At 28.6% G+C, this 19,524-nt stretch overlaps 1 protein-coding gene across 11 annotated transcripts; it reads left to right on the top strand.

The window, feature by feature from the left end:
* The first annotated feature begins 8,829 nt into the window (after positions 1-8,829).
* On the top strand, positions 8,830-18,996 carry NIP7;1 (NOD26-like intrinsic protein 7;1). Of its 11 annotated transcripts, none has more exons than XM_068636719.2 (9): positions 8,944-9,165; positions 9,430-9,502; positions 10,224-10,373; positions 16,737-16,863; positions 17,362-17,586; positions 17,707-17,901; positions 17,982-18,043; positions 18,376-18,596; positions 18,715-18,996. In XM_068636719.2, exons 3-9 carry the CDS (start codon positions 10,252-10,254, stop codon positions 18,846-18,848), a joined length of 1,086 nt encoding a protein of 361 aa, XP_068492820.1. In that variant the 5' UTR covers positions 8,944-9,165; positions 9,430-9,502; positions 10,224-10,251; the 3' UTR covers positions 18,849-18,996. The 11 variants fall into 11 exon arrangements, with proteins under 11 accessions (XP_068492823.1, XP_068492826.1, XP_068492817.1 ...); XM_068636717.2 differs by having other exon boundaries at positions 9,430-9,713; XM_068636721.2 differs by having other exon boundaries at positions 9,430-9,713; positions 16,666-16,863.
* Positions 18,997-19,524: the final 528 nt, after the last annotated feature.

The raw sequence follows: 19,524 nt of genomic DNA, 5'->3' as shown, positions 1-19,524 counted from the left end.
TGTGTATAACCCTTTTTAACTATCACACAACATGTTTGTAAGAAAATATTTTAAAATATTATATTGTAATAAGATTTTAAATAAAATATAAAATTATCTTTCAATAATTTATTTGTCTTTGAAAAAAGGTTATTTTTCATATTTTTAAATAACAAAATTACACCCCTTCCTTTTCTTCCACACCCACTCTCAAAAATTTAAAAGTGCAAAGAATTATTGAAAATCTATTAAGTTTTAAAGTAATTGCATTTCAAATTTTAATTTTATAAGTTTTCAATAAATTGCTAATTATACATTTTATTTTTAAATTTATGAAGAGAGAGTGTTGGGTAGGAAATTTAGGAATAAAAGTAGCAATAGAATGAACTTGTTTTAATAATATTTCAAGATTGTTATCTTTTGTATCTCTGCATCTTTTAATTAATATTTTGATTCAAAGTTGAAATGACATCCAACTCTACTATTATTTAATTTTTAAATTTTTTTCTATAAATCTTAACTAATATTATTTAATTCTTAAAATTCTTCTTAACTAAAATACCAAAAAAAATATAGTGTTATTTATTATTTTTTTCTTCTAAATTTTAATTAATATTATTTACTTGTTAAAATTATCTGATTTTAAGTACCACAACAAGATATTTTTTATTTTTTTATAAGATGCTAAGTTTTTTAATGAATCACTCCATTAATAAGTTCTATAACAAACTCTTATATTTTATTTTAATAAGAGATAATGGTACATAGTCTCTTACCTCCATTCGAGTAGATAAGACGAAGATGATTAATAATTAATAAACTTTATCTATAATTGACTTTAGACAAGTTATCTTCTATATTAATAGGAGATCATATTTTTTAGTAGAGGATATTATTGGATAAGTTTTTATAGATGTTGAAGTTAAGTAGTTTCTTTAAAAACTATTTGGTATTTTTTTTAATAGAGATTGAAGTTTTTATAATCTCTTAATTTTAATTAAAAAGTTAAAATTTTGTATTATAAATTATAAAATCTAAAATATAAATTTCAAGTTTTAAATCGCTCATTTGATAGTATACCTCACAATTTAAAACACATTGATTAGAAGATCAATAATATTATCATAAATTATATAATTCAAAACATCAACCAATCTAAAAATACTTTTGAACAATCACAAAAACACAAAACCAAGAAAAAAGATTAACAAACTTATGAAATGTAATGATGTGCAATGGATTTATGCAAAGAAAAAAAGGTACATTAAAATTTATATATCAAGTGGTACTTTGTCTTTTAACACACCTTAGAGGTGAAAAAAAAAAAGAAACTATAATTTCTTTCAGATTTATATATTATTGGGTTTTAGTTACTAAACATTAATGTTTTAGGCATTTACTATTTACACCTCAATTTATTAAATAGACCAATTTCTAATTAATATACAAAATTTAACTACCTTTTTCTTTTGTTTCTTTTTATTTCAAATAATCCGTGTCTCGTTAAACCCATTCCATATTATTAGTTTCAAATCTCTCTTTTAATATGCAAGTGATGTGTAACATTTTTAGTTAATCATTTAATATTTTTTTCATCGAATATTACTTGTTTATCATGTCATCTAAATCTTTATTATATATTTTGTTATCTAATACAACATAAATACTAATCATTTTCATACTATACTATGAATTTTGTCAATTTTTTATTGATCATAATATAATATAATATGGGTACAATAAAATAAATATCCATTGTATCTAAATTGATTCGGCATCTAATAGCTTTATGCTAAACTAATATTAGAGGAGGTAGTAAGAGAACTTTGAAAATTACTCTTCTACTTACGCTAATTATTATTTTTATTTATCTATCAATTATCATATGTTAATATATTTGGATTAAATGTATTATTTTTTTTGATTAATTATGAATGTTGTTTGGTGTTATTTTTTATTTGATGCTGGTAACTTCAATTTGTTTGTTAATGTTTGAATCACATAGATAAATCCATAATTCTTGATTTCAAATACTAAAGAAAACATAGGAATTGATCTTTACAATTAGTTTTGATTAAATTGGCCTCGATTAAATTTCTAAGAATATATTTTAATATATTGATTTGTTTTATTTGTAATAACTGATTTATGAAAGGAGTTCATGATCACAAATTTAAATTATAAGGAAAGATTGAAAAGTGATTCCTGTTATTAAAATCCCTCAATATATATGTCAAAATACTAAATTGTTTAACACAAAAAGATTTATGAAATATTTGAGAAATTATTGTTGATAAATATTATTATATTTTATAAATAAGAACTTGTTAGAAGAAAACTTTATATGTTATAAGATAGACTAGATAAACTTATAGATAATTAATATTAATTTAATAATTAATATTAATTTATTTTTAATTACATATGTGGGTTTATGACTCACATTTACCGTTATCTTGACATAAATGGGAGGTTAATTGCCATAATCAACTGCAATAAATGGGAGGTTAATTGTCACAATCAATTGCAATCAATGAAAGGTTAATTATCACAATCAATTGCAATCAATGGGAGGTTAATTGTCACAATCAATTGCAATCAATGGAAGGTTAATTACCATTAATTGTATTTATTATTGTCTCCTATAACCACTATATATAGTGGCTTCCTTCCAGCCATGTAACACACATTTGCTTCCTCTCTCTTTTCATATACTCTCTATTTCTGTTCTTGGGTGTAAGTGTTTAACCCATATAGAGAGAATTTGTTTTAAGGCTATTTATCTATTAGTCTGAGAGGAATTTATTGTAGGTTTTTTACCTTTATTTAAAGGGGTTTTCCACCTAAAAATTCTGGTATCATTTTCACTTTACTTGTTACTTTAATTTCTCATAATCTTTGGTTGAAATTATCACGCTTCCGCACACGATATCCCTACAACATACTTATAAATTATTTATTTATTTTATTATTTATTGTCTTAGATATTATTTACAAACATACAATTGTTAAATTATAAATTTACAATTAATAAAAATTGACCAAAAACTTTTCATGGATATGATACTCTTATCAACTCATCAAAAACTCCATTAGAAAATTAATGCGGTTGTCAAGTAAAATGAATATTTATCTTAATGTGTTATCATATTCTACAAATGGTTTGTCCTTCTTGTTGAAGAATGAGAGAAAATATTTTAATGATGTAATTAAGAATTTTATAAGAAAAATCTAAGTTCTAATGGTTTCATATGCTTCTTGAAGGCTTTTAAGAACGAAAATTACACATTTGAGTTATATTTCTCATCTAATTACATTCTTTGCAACATAAGTTCAAAATATGGAGTAGCTTTTATACCCTCTAATTCCTCCAAACTAATTTTCAAGTCACTATAATTTTGTGAAAGTAACATTTTTCCTAGTTTGATAAAATGAGCCTCATGTAATAAATTTGAGATTTGAAAATGATTTTTCACATACAATCTTCCCATCTAAGTCATCCCCTAAGACCTTTTGCAATTTATGGTGCAACTATTCTAGTAATCCATGAAGCAATCATACCATTACACTATTCTTATAGTTCATACAAATCATAATTTCCATCTAGTTCTTGAATATTTTCATTAATGAACTTCAATTTGTTCTTTGTCATTAAAGCTACTTTTATGATTCTATTTCATGAATGATACTTTTAGTTGTGAAGCAAAAGTTGTGCTTGGACTTTCTCGAAGATGTAGATAATAGGTAGAGGAAGGATTCTTGATGTAAACTCTCAAAGGGTTTATCTTGATTGGAAAAAAATATTGAATGATGTGATCTTGATTTTGAGGAAAATATTACATGCTAATATATTCAAGAAATGTCAAGAATTGTAAAACACCTTGCACAACTCAAACTTCATGAGATAACAAGATGTCGATTTTTCACTTATAACCTAACTCACAAGATAAAATTCAATAATGATAGAAATTGAAAATAACATTGCGATCGTTCAACCCCATGAAATAATAAAGTATGGAGAAACATTACTTATGACCCATCTCACAAGATAAGAAATCCTAATAGATAACACTCTCTACTTCTCGAATTTGAAATCACACTAAAGTACCAAAAATGATAAGTTAAAAAGCACCACAAAAAATAAACTAAAGAGCACCACCAAGAATAATTTTTTTTATATAAATTCACATTATGAACCAAGTTAAGTTAGATGAATACATAAGCTCTCCTTATATAGAGAGTATAGTAGGAAGTGATTGGCCAAACAATTTCCTTCCTAAATATTGTATCTAAACAAAACATAAAGATAAAACTAAGATAAATTAACTTATTCCTACTAAGTTTAAAACAAAAAACTGAATATATGTTAATTTTGTTTTAGAATACACAGTTTTATGAATTAACAAGATATCATCTTAATAAATGAGTTTATACTTAACTCAACTTCACATAATTAACTTCTAATATGAGTTTTGTAGACTTTTTCAGTGAATAGTATGATTGTTTTACAAAAATCCCCTAAGTAGTCCACTTTGCATTTTATTTGTCAAACTAAAACCCTTTACTATTCGCAGGTGAAAATTTGGTTTATGGGAAACTGAATTCTCACCTTTTTTTGGTTTCCAACACGAAAATTTGTTTAGAATTTAGTTTTCGGGAGGTCAAATTCTAGGGGTAATTTTGAATTTTTATTTTTGGTGGTGAAGAAGAGATGTGGGTTTTTTGGTTCGTGATCGAAATTTGGTCTTTAGGGAGCCAAATTTTTACTTGTCTTTTGAGTTTTTAGGGAAAGAATAGTCATGGAATTCACTTATGAAGGACAACTTGTAGGAACTCTTTTTTTTTTTCAACGTTGAAGCGGAGCTGAGCCTATGAGTGTATTGCTCATAATCTCGATATCTATTTTTTCGACTGACATGTAAAATTTCACTTAGAATAAATTTTGATGGACGAATTTAAAAATATTTTCCCCAATTTTAATGTGTAAAACTTTATTGAAATTAAAATCCCCATGATGGGATCCATATAGGAGATTTTCATTTATTTTTATGCAATGTTGGGGTGAGTGAGGAAAAAATAAATTAAACTAAATTTTAAAATAGGTAAAAATTAATTAAAAATAGAGAATAAATTTTAAATGATTTGGGAAAGGGGAAATTATTAAATTATGTAACATTGAATATAATTTGATTGTGTGGAGAATTAAAATATTTTTAAATTTTGAAAATAAAAAAAAATGTTAAACTTTTGTGGATATTTATTGTTATTGGTAAATTATTATTTTTATATGATTTTAAAAAGTGAAGTTGAAAATGTAAAATAAAAATATAGGTAGTTTAATTTATTAATTTTTATATGAAAAATTAAAAAAAATTGCAGTAAAAACTTTATCAATTCTCCACCTACATTATATTTTTTCCCTCTCTTATACAAATTAAATCCAACACCTATATTTTTTTTTAATATTTCTAACTGCATTTTTAACTTCTGATTATATTTACTTCTATTTTTAAATTTAAAAATATTTAAATTCTCTACTCAACAAAACTATATTTAATCTTACATAATTAAATAATTATTTTTCTCACATTTAAAATTTATTCTCTCCATTTTTAATTAAATTTTTAAAACATATTTAAACTACAAAATTATGAGCACCACACTCATACACTCACCTCAGCTCAGCTCCAACATCGAAAATACAAAAATTTAAGTTTCTAAAGTTGCTCCCCATAACCTAATTTTGGGATTTTTTTTTTCGGAAACGCAAAAACAACCCCAGAATTCGGTCTCCAAAAACCAAATTCTGAACAAATTTTCGTGCTGGAAAAAAAAAATAGATAAACATTCGGCTCCCCCAAAAACCAAATTCTTACATTGAATAATAAATGATTTAGTTTGGGAAATAAGATGCAAAATGGTCCAGAAGAATTTATTTTAAAATTTGTACTATTCACATAAAAAACTCAAAATATGTACCTTACATATATTATAATTGTACCTTATTTGCAACACTTTGTAACATTGAAGTTAGATAAGATAATAAATGCCCAAAATGAATAATATTGTATATCTTCCCCAATTTATATTATTTTAATTAGATTATGTATGAGTTTTCATCAAATGTTCAATACTAGCTTATGTGATTAAGAAACAATCACCTAATTAATTAGTTCTTTAACAATGTTATCACTTATATAAGATCAAAATGTTTGCATTTGAGTTGTAGTACTGTATATTTGCCTCCACTTCGAAAGTGCAAAAAAATTAATATAATAAAAGGCCATTTCACAACTTCCAGTTCCTAACTATATAGGAACAAGTTTTGACAAGAAAGAAAAGCACATGAAGTGAACACACACGAGGTTGGTTATTCCTACTGTCAGAAAAGAATGAGCTAATGATTCTGATATGACTCTGCCATTGAAGAAACTGAATTTGCAAATGTAATGATGGCGCTAAACATTGTTGACCAGGTGGAAAATTTACGACAACATTGATAACCCTATAATATAATCACCGAAGCTTAAACAACTGTATAATCATGTGTTTACTTTTTACGGTAAAAGGTTTAAGATAAAGCAGCACAAAACTAAAGGAAAAAGCAATGGAAAATAGAAGATTTAACATCTTGAAGTGATTGATGATACAGATTTCTATAGGTAGAAGGTCAATGTGATAACGTAAGCCGCCACACAGTAGGATAGTCTAAAACAAAGAGGAAAAATATATCCCTATAGGGTTTTTCAACCAGTTAAATTTCTCTTGGAGGAGTGTCTCAATTATTGTCCCCTCTGGCAGAATTTTAAAATCTGAGACCTTTTTCTGGTTGAAGAAACTTGAAAATGTGGAATGAAGAGACATTTTGACTCGCAGGTCATTTAAGGAATGATTTCTTTATAATTTTGCATATAAGTAATGATTTCATCCACCTTTTTCTGTTGGGCTTGTTTGGTGTTAGATTTATCTATTAGCTCTCGGAAGTTATATCAAGCAAACTTTATTCTGCCAGCATTTTCGGACATTTGCAGGCCCCCCAAAAGCTCATTTTGACTTAAAATACAGACAAAATTCAAGTGTTAATTAATATCTTCAGTAATTAATTACATGAACATCATAACAATATACACATTCTCTGTTTTTCTATATCCCTTGCATCATAATATCCACTAATGTATCTATACTTTATTTTTTTGAGTATGTGATCACAAGTTCGATTCTGAGATCTATAAACATGAAAGGATATTGAATTTAAGTGTTGTCTTAATTTAAAAAGTTCCCCAGTTAAAACTTTATCTATGTGTGTTTTTTTTCCTTCACATTATGGAGATTTCTGGGCCAGACATTGTTTTGATCGTATTAGAAAAACGTCCTTAGCATATTCAGTGACCTTTGTTTTGATAATGAACTTGATGGGGGAAAAATCCATCGGGGAGGCTCGTGTCCACAGGAATAAGGTGTACTAACTTCTCTTAGCTGGATCACACTTGTTTCCAACTTAGCCAAATTCTCTCTTATCTACAATTTCTCATTTGTATCTGTGATGTGTCCAAGGCTTCTCTACCTAAAAGTCTAAGTAAAAGTATTTTAAACATGCAAGTTTGGATTTATCTCAGTTTCATTTTAAATTTAAATCGCGTAAGGAGACATAAAAATGGAGATTGCTGAGTTTGAAGCTTGAACACTGGCTTCTATATACGAAAGGAACAGTCATGTGTGTAGTGTTTAACATTTGAAGAAAATATCCTGAATGAAAATTTGTAAATATGTCAGATTTGGACTGATCTCAGGTGACTGTTGACAGTAAAAATTTGAGGCCATTGTTTGAAAAACTAGTACAATATGTTTATGTCTACTTTATTGGAACTAGGAACTCCCTTTTTGTTTGCTTATGCATATTAACATTAATAATGATAGTATATAATATTATATAAACACACTAAATGTCGCATTTATGAATGATTATCTATTGCCACATATTGGTAGACTATTACATTCTAAGAAGGCACAATACTTGAGGGTCTGATGCAATGTCACAAAGTAGTTGAACAAAAGGCAACATTAATACAAATCTTTGCGACTTTTATGTTCCTCTTTTCTTTGGTACTAAATCTACTCTCTCTCTCTCATGTCTTTGTACATATATGCTTATATTATACCTTTAAACAACTTTTCTTGTTAAACTTGCTAGTCAAGTTTGGCATATTGCTGCAGTATGACGGATCCCCATCGAAGTGCATCACTATCTTCTCTTTACCCTAGTGGCAAGCAAAAGGGAAATCCTTTACTTGAGAGCGGAGTATAAACTCAAGGTCAAAACCTTCAAAAGAATCAAAACTGATCAGAATATCAAAACTTTGATTATAACACCAATAAGGGTATAATGTGCCTCCAATTTCAGTACTACTTTTGTTAGACTCAGGTAGCTAGCTAAGTAGGTGAAAAGGGAGTCGTTTACTTTAACTATGGTTTGATGGTCAAGTTTTTAGCCTAACATCAGACACAATTTTAATTAGGCTTCATTTGATAATGCAAATTCCAAAGTAGATTGATTAATCCCATGCAAGGACAGATGACATAAATCATAATCAAACAACGTTCTGACAAAATGTTAGCTTGTCAAACAAAAAAACCATATTTTATATGAATGAAGGATTCATGATGGAAACAGCTCTTATTATTAAACGAAAATCCTACGTGTGAAAAGCAAGTTAGGGGTAGTGTAGAAAGTGGACTCCAAATCATGTGAACAAAGAAAGAATCTCCTCAACGGCCAAATGAGAGAAGAAGAAACAAGAATCTGTTCTGAAACTTACGTATATAATAAGGACCCCATGAAAAAAATAATGCATGGCCATATCAAAAACTTTAGTCATCTTTCTCTCATCATATTCTCTTTTTTCTTCCCTACCTCTCACCCTTCCCCTGTCTGCCATATATACATAAAAAGTTGAGGGGAATGTCGTCTGGTTCGAGATCATTCATAAGAAGTCTCACACAAAACTCTTCTGAATGATTTCGGACCAGGCTTCATTCCCCTCAGCATCAGCATCCAAGCAGACACTATTTTCTTCCTTAGTACATACATAAACAAACTTCTTTTCCTTTTATCAATCTTCTCGTGATGTCGTGCTCTTGAGCAAGTTCTAAGGCAATTGAAGACCAAAGAATGATTGCATAAAACGGGTATGTAGTAGGACTAATTGGTTATTGTCTATGCTTTCAGGTGGTTATAACTCATAATTTCAAGTCCCTACACTTCATCTATAGCTTATTTTGTTCATATGAGTAGATGTGTTGGTTTGTTGATAAACTCCAGTTTGTTTGTTTGTTGTCTTTGGGTCCTAAGCAGCATAATAAGTTTTTTCTTGTTTGTGTTCTGTTGGGGAACAATCTCTTCATTATTCTCCAGAATCATATTATTTGTTCAGGACAAACTATTTTTACCAGGTGTTTAAGTTACCCTTCGCGATTCCAGAAAACTAAAACTACAGAATCAGAAAAGAAGTATGTGAGAAGAAAGGCAAGTGAATTTGATTTATTTAAAGCTCCTCAACTGATGTAATGAGAAGACTATCACTAGATTCCTCATAACTTTTTGTTGTTATTTCACAATAATCACATGGAAAAGCACACGCCACAAGACACAAGACAGGCTTTGTTGAGATCACAATCATGAATTGTTTCCAGCATAAAGCTTAATCTCACCAAGTTTCAATCTAATTCATCTTTAGGTAATACTGATATATTAAATATATTATTTGCCGAATGATTGGATGGAACACTGTTACTCATCCAATCATTTGCGTCTGAATCTCATTGAGAGTCTCCTTTTACAGTTGCACTCTAGTATGAGTACAGAGAAATGGTAGTCCAAGCTAAGAAATAACTAGCTGCAACTTAACTTTTTTTTTGGGGTAAACATTGTAAATATCCTCCACTAGAAACAATTTTATTCGAGTTGAGTAGGACAAATGTGAAGGATGAAGTTTTTTCTTTTTGAGTATTTTTACGTAGTTGAATATTTAGAAGGACACTGCGATTATTGGTTAAACTGAAATAATCCTACTGATTAAACTGAAACAATAATGTAACAATTGATCCATGTGTTCAGTAGTAAAGTATTTATAGTTTACAACCCATAAAAATGGCTGTCACAGAATATGTAACAGTTTTTATATAGCTAGTACTGTTGGTCTAGTAGTTCAGCCTGTGTGATTCAATCTTGACATCATCCTTTGCAGGGAAACTGCAGTTACAGGTTACAGGAACATGAAGATGGTAGAGTATGGATCGGGAAGTATCTCTTGTCCGTTCAATTGCACAAAAGGAGAAAAGAACAGTATAATTATTCTGGAGTGTTTCACCTGTGATGGAAAGAAAACCTCAAGCAGGTATATATACCTTTATGACTTTATAAATTTGTAAAGCTGGTTGAAAACTAGGTAAGAACAAACTCTAGATGAATATGACTCTAAAAATAATGAGCAGCCAAAGAATGTGGCACCCTTCATACAAAGAACAGATAAAAAAAGGTGGTTAAATAAAAATATTTGAAACTTTGCACTATATCTCAAAATTTAAGTAGTGTGTGTACCTATGTGTAATATGGTTAAAAACATGACCAAATATTATGTTTGCAAAAAATGCATTAATAATTATAACAGAATTAAATGACTTTAAAAAAATTCTTTTATCTGGTGCATTGAAAGAAGCAGACTGCAGACTTGAATCAAACATGTGAAAATTGACATTTTAACTAAAAATCATCAAACTGATCCTTAGAACTACATTCTGAGCAGAATAGTTCTTAAAATATTGTGCAATATTAGCATCATCAGAACATATTTCTTGACCCCACACGCTTGGTGTAATCAAATGCTTGTTACTTTCATCTGAGTCATCATTTTGATTTTGGTACAGATGAAATAAAAAGAACAGTTAGAGACAGCCTTAAAAAAGAGTTGGTAGGGTCATCCCAATTCCCAAAGCAGACTGCAGTGTTGGTTCATTCCATGATTGATTAATTACGGGGCAGAGGCTCCATAGAATCAGATTCCAGATCACTTACCTAAGCCACCAAGCAAGTTCCACCTAAAAGAGACTGCAGAAAGCACAGATAACAAACTACATGTTTCTTTGGCAGCTGCAAAGCTGGCATGCACATGCCACTGAACCACCAATTACACCACCAACACCATAACCTAAACCTGCCTTTTTTGGCTATTTCCCAACAACCAAACATTAACTTCCATTCTATTATCATAACTCAATAGAGCAGCTAACAGCAGACAAACCTCTCTTTCATGCTACAACTGCAAGATATATTATTACATGATCCAAGTTCATGTAATCCGACCAATCATTATGTGACACATTCTTTCTACAAACTACAAAATAAAATTACATGTCACATAAAGATTAGTCATCAGATTAAACAATTCTGGTCTATAAAATAATTTCTCTACAATTGCACTGTGGTCCAAGTGTAGCTCTCTGTAGTCCCTTGTTGTAGTCATGTAGGCTTTTATAAATTTTCTTATTCACATTTCTGCAAAGCTATTGCACCTCACTCAAAAGTCAAAACCTCATTGTTGCATTCCTCCCTAATATCTTTATCCATCATGTAATGACTCATGACAGAAAACCATCATGTGAAGTGTTAGTGTATAACAATTTTCTTTCAAAAGTTCAAACAAAAGTGCTCATCTCCACTACATTTTCAGAGTATACTTCAAAATTCACACTTTTAACAAATTCTCTAAACCACTCTCTGTTATTAGATAAAATTTATTGAAAAAAATACAAATTTAGTTTGTCCCACTTATTTATTTTCGACTTTGCTATTTTTTTTTAGTTTTTAATAAAATGTTAAATAATATTGAATCATTTCTTAAAAGAGATATGTTTAAGAAAGTGTTAGTACTCCTCTTCTTACAAAATCTATAATATTGCACCAGATCTTTTTCAGGGGAGATTTTTAAAAAAAAAAATGTTAGATCTTCGACAAATTTTTATTTAATGATTCCTTAACCATGTTCTATTGACAATTTTTAGCAAGACCTGAAAACGAAATTAACAGCCAAACAATTCAAGTTTTCTTCTTTATTGTTGCAACGACCTAATTATTTTCTTTTCACTTTCCATCAGTTAATTTATCTATATGTATCTTAAAGTATCTAGTTCAATTAGTTGAGTAATTTTTTAAGTTGCCACTAATATTCTGAGGAAATTTTTGGTACATAAAAAACAGAGGAGACAATGGACCATGGTAGGGGAGACATGAACACAATAATTAGTCAACTATAAAAGGTTAGCAAAACATGCATCCTAAGACGTAGCAAGTGTTTTGCTGTAGGGATTCTGTGCACATTGATGTAGGAACATTAATGGACAATATGTTTTGTGATCAATTTATTTTTGATAAATAAAGCTTTTAGTTGGAGTAAATGAAAATAACAACTTTGAATCTAAAACTTTTTTTTTAAGTTCTTAACACCATATAATACATTACCTTATAAGACTAGTAAAATTGAATGTCATTTTAAGAATCCAATATAACTTATAGCTATTATATTATAGGTATTATTTTATTCCTCTATAGATAAGACTAATTCTTAATATATAAATAAAAATAAATCTTAATTTTTAAATTAGTTTTATAAAAATAAATCAAACTTAAATTTATTCTTTAATATGATATCAAAATTATTAAGAATATATTCTAATCAAGATTTAATATATGATATCATACACTATAAAAATTTTCGATAAAAAGATTTTAATTATCATATTAATTTTTAAATTCACACATTTGTGTTCTAATTAATAATACATTAGAAATAATAGGTTTTATTTTGAATCAGTCTTATAAATATGGATGTGATATTAAGAAATCTACAAGTATAAATTAATTCTATATATGCAAGTAAACACAACAGAAAATTGATAAATGATTTGATTTTTTTTAAATCTCTATCATCTTTGTCTTTGTGAAACTTTTGACATAATTGTTGATATGAAGTTGATGTTATTAGGAATTAAAAATAAAAATGATATTCTTAGAAATTAAAGACAAAATAATTATAAAAACTCAAAGTAAAGAGTGACACATATTTAAAAGAAATAATAACAGAAACTAAAAGTATAAAGTGAAATATTTACATGGAAAAATATTTAAATTAAACTAATTTAAAATAAAGACATAAATATTAATATATCTTTCCGTTACTATTTTTCTGTCTTTCTTTCCCTCCATTTTCAAAGCTTTATCTCTTTTAATTGGCTCAAAGTGTGACAATAGATAGTCCTAATTCTAAATTATCAAATTCGGCTACTTGAAATGCTATGAACAACAATTAAAATCAATCTCTTATTTTTTTTTAATTCACTTTTTCTTATTAAAATGTTGGACAAAACTTAAAAAGAGTTTATGTTGTTTTTCAATCATATTATAATTTTATTTTGGTTATCAACATAATAACTTATTTCGACAAATATCAAAACTACCATTAAGGTGAAATTCCTTTTCTTTTTTTTTAAAAAACAAGACAAAACATTATCCATTATATTGCATTAAGTTTAGTCTAATATTGGAGTACCGTGTGTTACTTTTAAACCTGATGCTTTTTTCCCCTATGTTAAATGGGGTTGATTCAAACAAAATAATGGAGATTTGTGTTGGTGAACTTATTAACAAGAGGAACATCTCCTCACCCAAAATAACATGTTAAAATAGCAAGATTTTTTTGACTTAAATGCTTTGTGTTCAAATATGTTAAAATAGCAAGTTTTTTTATTTATTTATTTCTTATCCACACTCTTTGCGTTGAAAAGTGTTTTGAAATTATTTATAGTAACATTTGAGGTGTCTTTCATATCTTATTTAATGCTAATTAGAAATATTTTGTAACATGATTATATCTCATTCACTTGGATTTACTTTGTTTTTTCTTAAAGTTAAATTTTTTACAATGTTTAAGATGTTATGGATTGGTTCTAGTGAAACACTATATTTCACATGTTTTTCGTGATGTTTTACAACATAAAAGTATATTATCTCAACATTCTTATCCCTACATATGCATAAATCGACACTTGATTTCTCTTAAATTTTGAGTTAAAGTTCTATAAAACAATTATTTCTTTTCTAGTCAATCATCTTCTTTCTCATGGTCTTGGGTTTGATTTTCTTTCCTTTTGCCTCTTTCATGTACATCCACGTCTTCATTATACTTATATTTATCATTTGGTTGTTAGTAACTAAAATTTTAGTAATTACTTAAATATCAGTTTAGAAATTATTTATTAACAATACAAAATTATTTTAGATACTAATAATTTTTCTAGTATCTAAAATAATATTTAATTTATTTAATATAATGACAAATTATTTTTGGTTTATAAAATTAGTGTCTATCAAATTATTTTCTTGGAATGTTTATTATATTGAATCAGGTGAGTAACCTAAACTACTATTAACAATCTCTAGCAAGTGAGTCAATTCATGCAAATTCCTCGTCATCTTCATTTGGTTGTTTTCATCACATCATTCATTACCTTAAAGACACCTATAATTACACCTATAATTGAGGCCTATTGTTTCATGTTGGGCAATCTCTTAATGTGGTTAGTTATAATGATGAAAAATGAGCTAGTTGTCCTGATATATAGAAATCACTCACTAGTTGGTTCATGTTCTCTTGGTCCATTCTTCTTGCAAGAGTAAAAAGTAGTATTGTGTCTCTAAATTCTCAATTGAATCTAAGTATATAAAGTTATGTAAATGACTTGCTCTAATATAATTTGGCTTTGTGGTCTTTTGGCTTAGTTTAACTTCTGTGAAACCATTTTCACACCACTCTATGCTAACAGTGCAAGTTTCATTCAGATTGTTAAAAACTTGATTTCGATTAGCTCACTAAGCACATTGAGGTGAAATATCATTCTATGAGGGAAGCATTGCATGATTATGTTATATCTTTCACATATTACATCACAACTTCTTCTACTTGCAAATATCTTCACCAAGGCTAAGGCTAATCCTTGACCAAACAGATCAATTTGAGGGACATGTCAATAAGAATTTTGTGTTTAATATTTTTTATTAAATATTGATTATAATTTGTTTTTGTTTAAAATTAGATTTTTTTTGTATTTATTATATTATCTATATATAGAAATTAAAATAATAGTGTCATCATTATTATTATTCATTATCATTATTATTATTAATGTCCATAAATATATTACTATAACTTTATAGTTTTTCACATTTTCTTAGTTTTATATTCTTGAAATTCATATTTTCTTTGATTTTTCATCTTTCCGCATCTAGAAACAAAGAGACCCTTACGATGAAAAGTATATTAATGTTTTTTTTCTAACATGTTACTTCTGTTTTTAATCCCTATATATTTTTCTTTGTTTTTATTTCTTGCAAACATATTATTTTCATTTTTTGTCCATGATAACTCGACATTTATTATAGTGATTCTTGATGACATCAACATGACAGCTAGATGAACTTATAGAAAAATAATTTTAGAATAAATAATAAAATACTTTTTAGAACTTATAGAAAAAAAAGTAAGTAAAAATAAATCATTACGATTACAATACTAAAATCATATGTAATTTTTAGAGATAATATGTAAAATAAATGAGTAGTTTTGAGTAATTTTTTTCATGTTAGTATGATTTAAAAAAAATACATATTAATATTAATGGAAAGCAATATCGATTTATATAATCGTTATAAGAATACTATATGGTAGTGTTATAATTGGTAATTCAAATTACCATCTAAAATTTAATTATTTTACTACTTATTATTTACAAAGTCGTTTTTTTCCATGAACATGATTTACCAGTATCTTAAGACTTTATCTCAACTAATATGAATCAACCAAAAGTAAGTAAAATTCAATTAGAAATTATTTCTTTCAATGGTTGATATTGAATTTATTAATATTTTTTTTGACCATATAGAAAATTCTAATACATAAAAAATGGCATATACTCTGCCTAGTTTTGCAATTTCTTATGGCTACAACTTTCTTTTGACTTGCTTCAAACATGAACATGTAAATTTTTTTAGTATGATATGATCTACTTACAAAGAAAAAGACACAATTTACATCAAATTTAATAAGTGAGTTCGACAGCCAAACATGATAGTTCTTTGTTCGATGAAAAAGTTTCTTTTTCAAACATAATCATATCATGTATTCATGAAGAATGCGAATTCAAGAAAAAGGGATTGAAGAAACTGAGGTAGAATGATAAGAAACAAAACTTGGTAATATTAGACAGGAAGTGGTTGAGTGCTAGCTTTCAGTTTGGATTCTACATACTAAAGAATAAGCAAAAAGTAATAGTTTTAAATTCTACGTTGGAGCAGTTAATAAGCACAAACTGTTCTTCCTACGTCAATGCAAGCAACACATGAATCGTATGTTGATGCCCTTCTCAGAAAATCTTTTAGAAAGCTAAATATGTGTGAGCAACAAAAGGGTTCCAACCGTAGTTAAACTTACCCCACATTACTGCATCATGACAGTTCCATGGAATGCTAGAACTCAACTTTTTCTTGGCAACATGTTCTTTGCACTTACTCTACATATATATGAGGTCTCATCAAAGACTGTTACTGAAGTATTTTTGTTCCTCCAAGCTGTGTTCTAGACAAGTTTGATCATGACAGACATATTTGAAAACCATCCATCACCTGATTCTTCAAATTATGCATCAAGCAGTGGCTTCTCTGTGGACGATAAGGACATTGGATATAGAGCTGCAACATCAACACATACATATCTTTTGGACAACAAATCTGTCCTCCACTTTTTTTCCATCAAAATTGACCTGAATTATGCTCGCATGGTAAGAGTATTAAGAACCTATCTGATTATATTTAGGCATTGTTTAAGTAAATTTCTTCCTAAATCCTTACAGAAAAAACAAGAGAGTACAATGAATTAAGCTTATGAGAGAAAGTTAATTTATTTGTCTTCTGGTATATTTACAAAGAAGTTCATTGAAGCATAATTTTAGAACACAACCGTCCCTTGATTATTTTGTCAAGAGTTTTCTGATTGGATTTTAGAAAACATCTAAACAAAGCAAGCAATTCATAATTTACTGAACATCGCAAGGAGTGAATAGCATTGTATGGAATGTGAGGTAGCACTTTTGACTATTACTAATGAGAGAAGGGTAAGTGTTAATACTATCAACATGTTAGGTGAAAATCCTGTTGAAGCTGTAAAAGAATCTAAACATGATGATCAAAACAGAAACCAAATAGTGTGCCTATTATTTTGCCTAGAAACAAAGTATAAAGTTTTGTAAAATGAAAAGTACAATTTTTTTGCTGTGTAGGCAATGGCAGAGATGGTGGGTACTTTTATTTTGATGTTCTGTGTATGTGGAATCAGTGCAAGCACACAATTCCAAAAGGGTGCTGTGGGGCTTCCGGAATATGCAGCTACAGCAGGGTTAACAGTGGTGGTGATAATTTTCTCTATAGGGCCAATATCTTGTGCGCACGTTAACCCAGCTGTCACAATAGCCTTTGCAACAATGGGTCAATTTCCATGGTTCAAGGTGATAATAATAATAGAACAAGAGCTAGCATAGCATAGCAAGGCATAGATAGCCCTTGTTAAAATTTCTGGTGGTATAATTGATTAGTTTATGACTACGTACCATTATTTTGTTGAACAGGTTCCAGTTTACATAATAGCACAGATAGTAGGTTCTATGTCGGCAACATACATAGGTTGCCTTGTATACGGCATAAAATCAGATGCTATCATGACCATGCCACTCCAAGGGTGCACCTCTGCCTTCTGGGTGGAGCTTATTGCAACTTTCATCATCATGTTCCTTGTTGCAGCTTTGACATCTGAATCTCAATCAGTAAGGACTAAGCAACAAGGTTACATACCTAAGTTTCTTAAATATGCAACTACCTAATTAAAACTTGGAACACTGTGCAGGTGGGCCATTTATCTGGCTTTGTTGCTGGTATAGCAATTGGCCTTGCTGTGCTGATCACAGGGTACCTACTTTACATACTTTTTTTCTTTCAAAAGTGCTTGGTTAAATTAGTTTTGTTTGTTTTAACTTACTTTTAGATATTGCAAAATTAAGATGGTAATGTGATCAACAAGGACATGATATAAACTTATGTGATCCTTGTAGTTAGCTTCGATTCAAAGGATAACCTGGTTGTTAAACTTATTTAAGATAATTAACCTGGTTTCAAACAATGATTTGTGGTTGTTATGTAATGACATTTTTGCTCTTGTTGAGAAAACAATTATTTCTCTGTTACAAAACATGTTGTTAGTCTTATTTTGCAATATCAAAGTCATTGGTTATTTGTTGCAGGCCAGTCTCAGGTGGATCAATGAATCCTGCAAGATCATTAGGTCCAGCAATTCTCTCATGGAAGTTTAAGAACATATGGATATATATGGTGGCTCCCAGTGGTGGAGCAGTGGCAGGAGCGGCAATGTTTCGTTTCTTACGCCTTCGAGACCAACATTCTACTACTTTGTCCTCCCCAAACATCAGTGCTGCTGCTGGTCGTCCCATACCCTTTTGCTCAAGTTAGTGCACCAACATGAATCACTGCTTTTAGACCAAACTGCAGAATCAGTAGTAATCATTGCATATCAGATAGCTTTAGCAGCTGAATTCTTAGTTGTTCCTTTTTTTTTTCTCTAGGGAGAAGTGGGCCCATGATTTTGCTGGTAGAGAAAAATCGGAGTTTGTTCTCTGAAAGAGTAGAAATGTTCAGACAAAGATATGTCTTAGGAACAAAAATATCAGATGGTGTCTGTCGTAAATTGCCACTGTAGTTATGGGAAAGTTTGTGTGTGGTTACAAAATATTTGGTCCACACTGAGAATTGGTTTGAGGATAATGTATCTGTTTGGATTTTTTTTCTTGGCACATGGTTCGAATTCTCTTGAAATGTAACAGAGAAGAATAGTACTTTTTTTCGGATTTTTTTTTTCTAGTTCATTTTGCTAAAATTTAATCTCAACTATAACACTGTGGTGGCGAGAAGTTTTCTCACAGAAATAATTCAATTTTTTTTTTCTTTAGAGACCTTGAACAGACATAATATAATTATTTTGTAATATAATTTATTCATAACTAAATTAGTATTACAAATATTCAAATCCTAAAGCACTTCATTACACAAATTAATATTAGTCGACTCATTTGTATTTGGTAGTATCTTGTTCATATAAAGAAATCTGGAAAAAATATCTTTTCTAGAATATAATTTCCTAATTTTTTTCCATAAATTTACGAAAAGATACTTTAGTGTTATAGATATTAGGATGTAAGAAGTCATATTAATTGTTCAAATTTAATTGTGATTTTTGGTTATTGGAATGTAAAATAATTATTTTAAATATTAATATATTTATCGATCTTACCTCATAGTTGACATAATCACCTTATAGATAGTTTATCTTTTAAAAAGTCACTAAACAATATAAAACACATAAATGCAATTTTTAG

Source organism: Phaseolus vulgaris, chromosome 7, assembly GCF_051622355.1.
Source record: "Phaseolus vulgaris cultivar YP4 chromosome 7, ASM5162235v1, whole genome shotgun sequence".
NCBI lineage: Eukaryota > Viridiplantae > Streptophyta > Magnoliopsida > Fabales > Fabaceae > Phaseolus > Phaseolus vulgaris.
The sequence above is the reverse complement of the archived record's forward strand: the minus strand, read 5'-3'. Positions and strand labels throughout refer to the sequence as shown.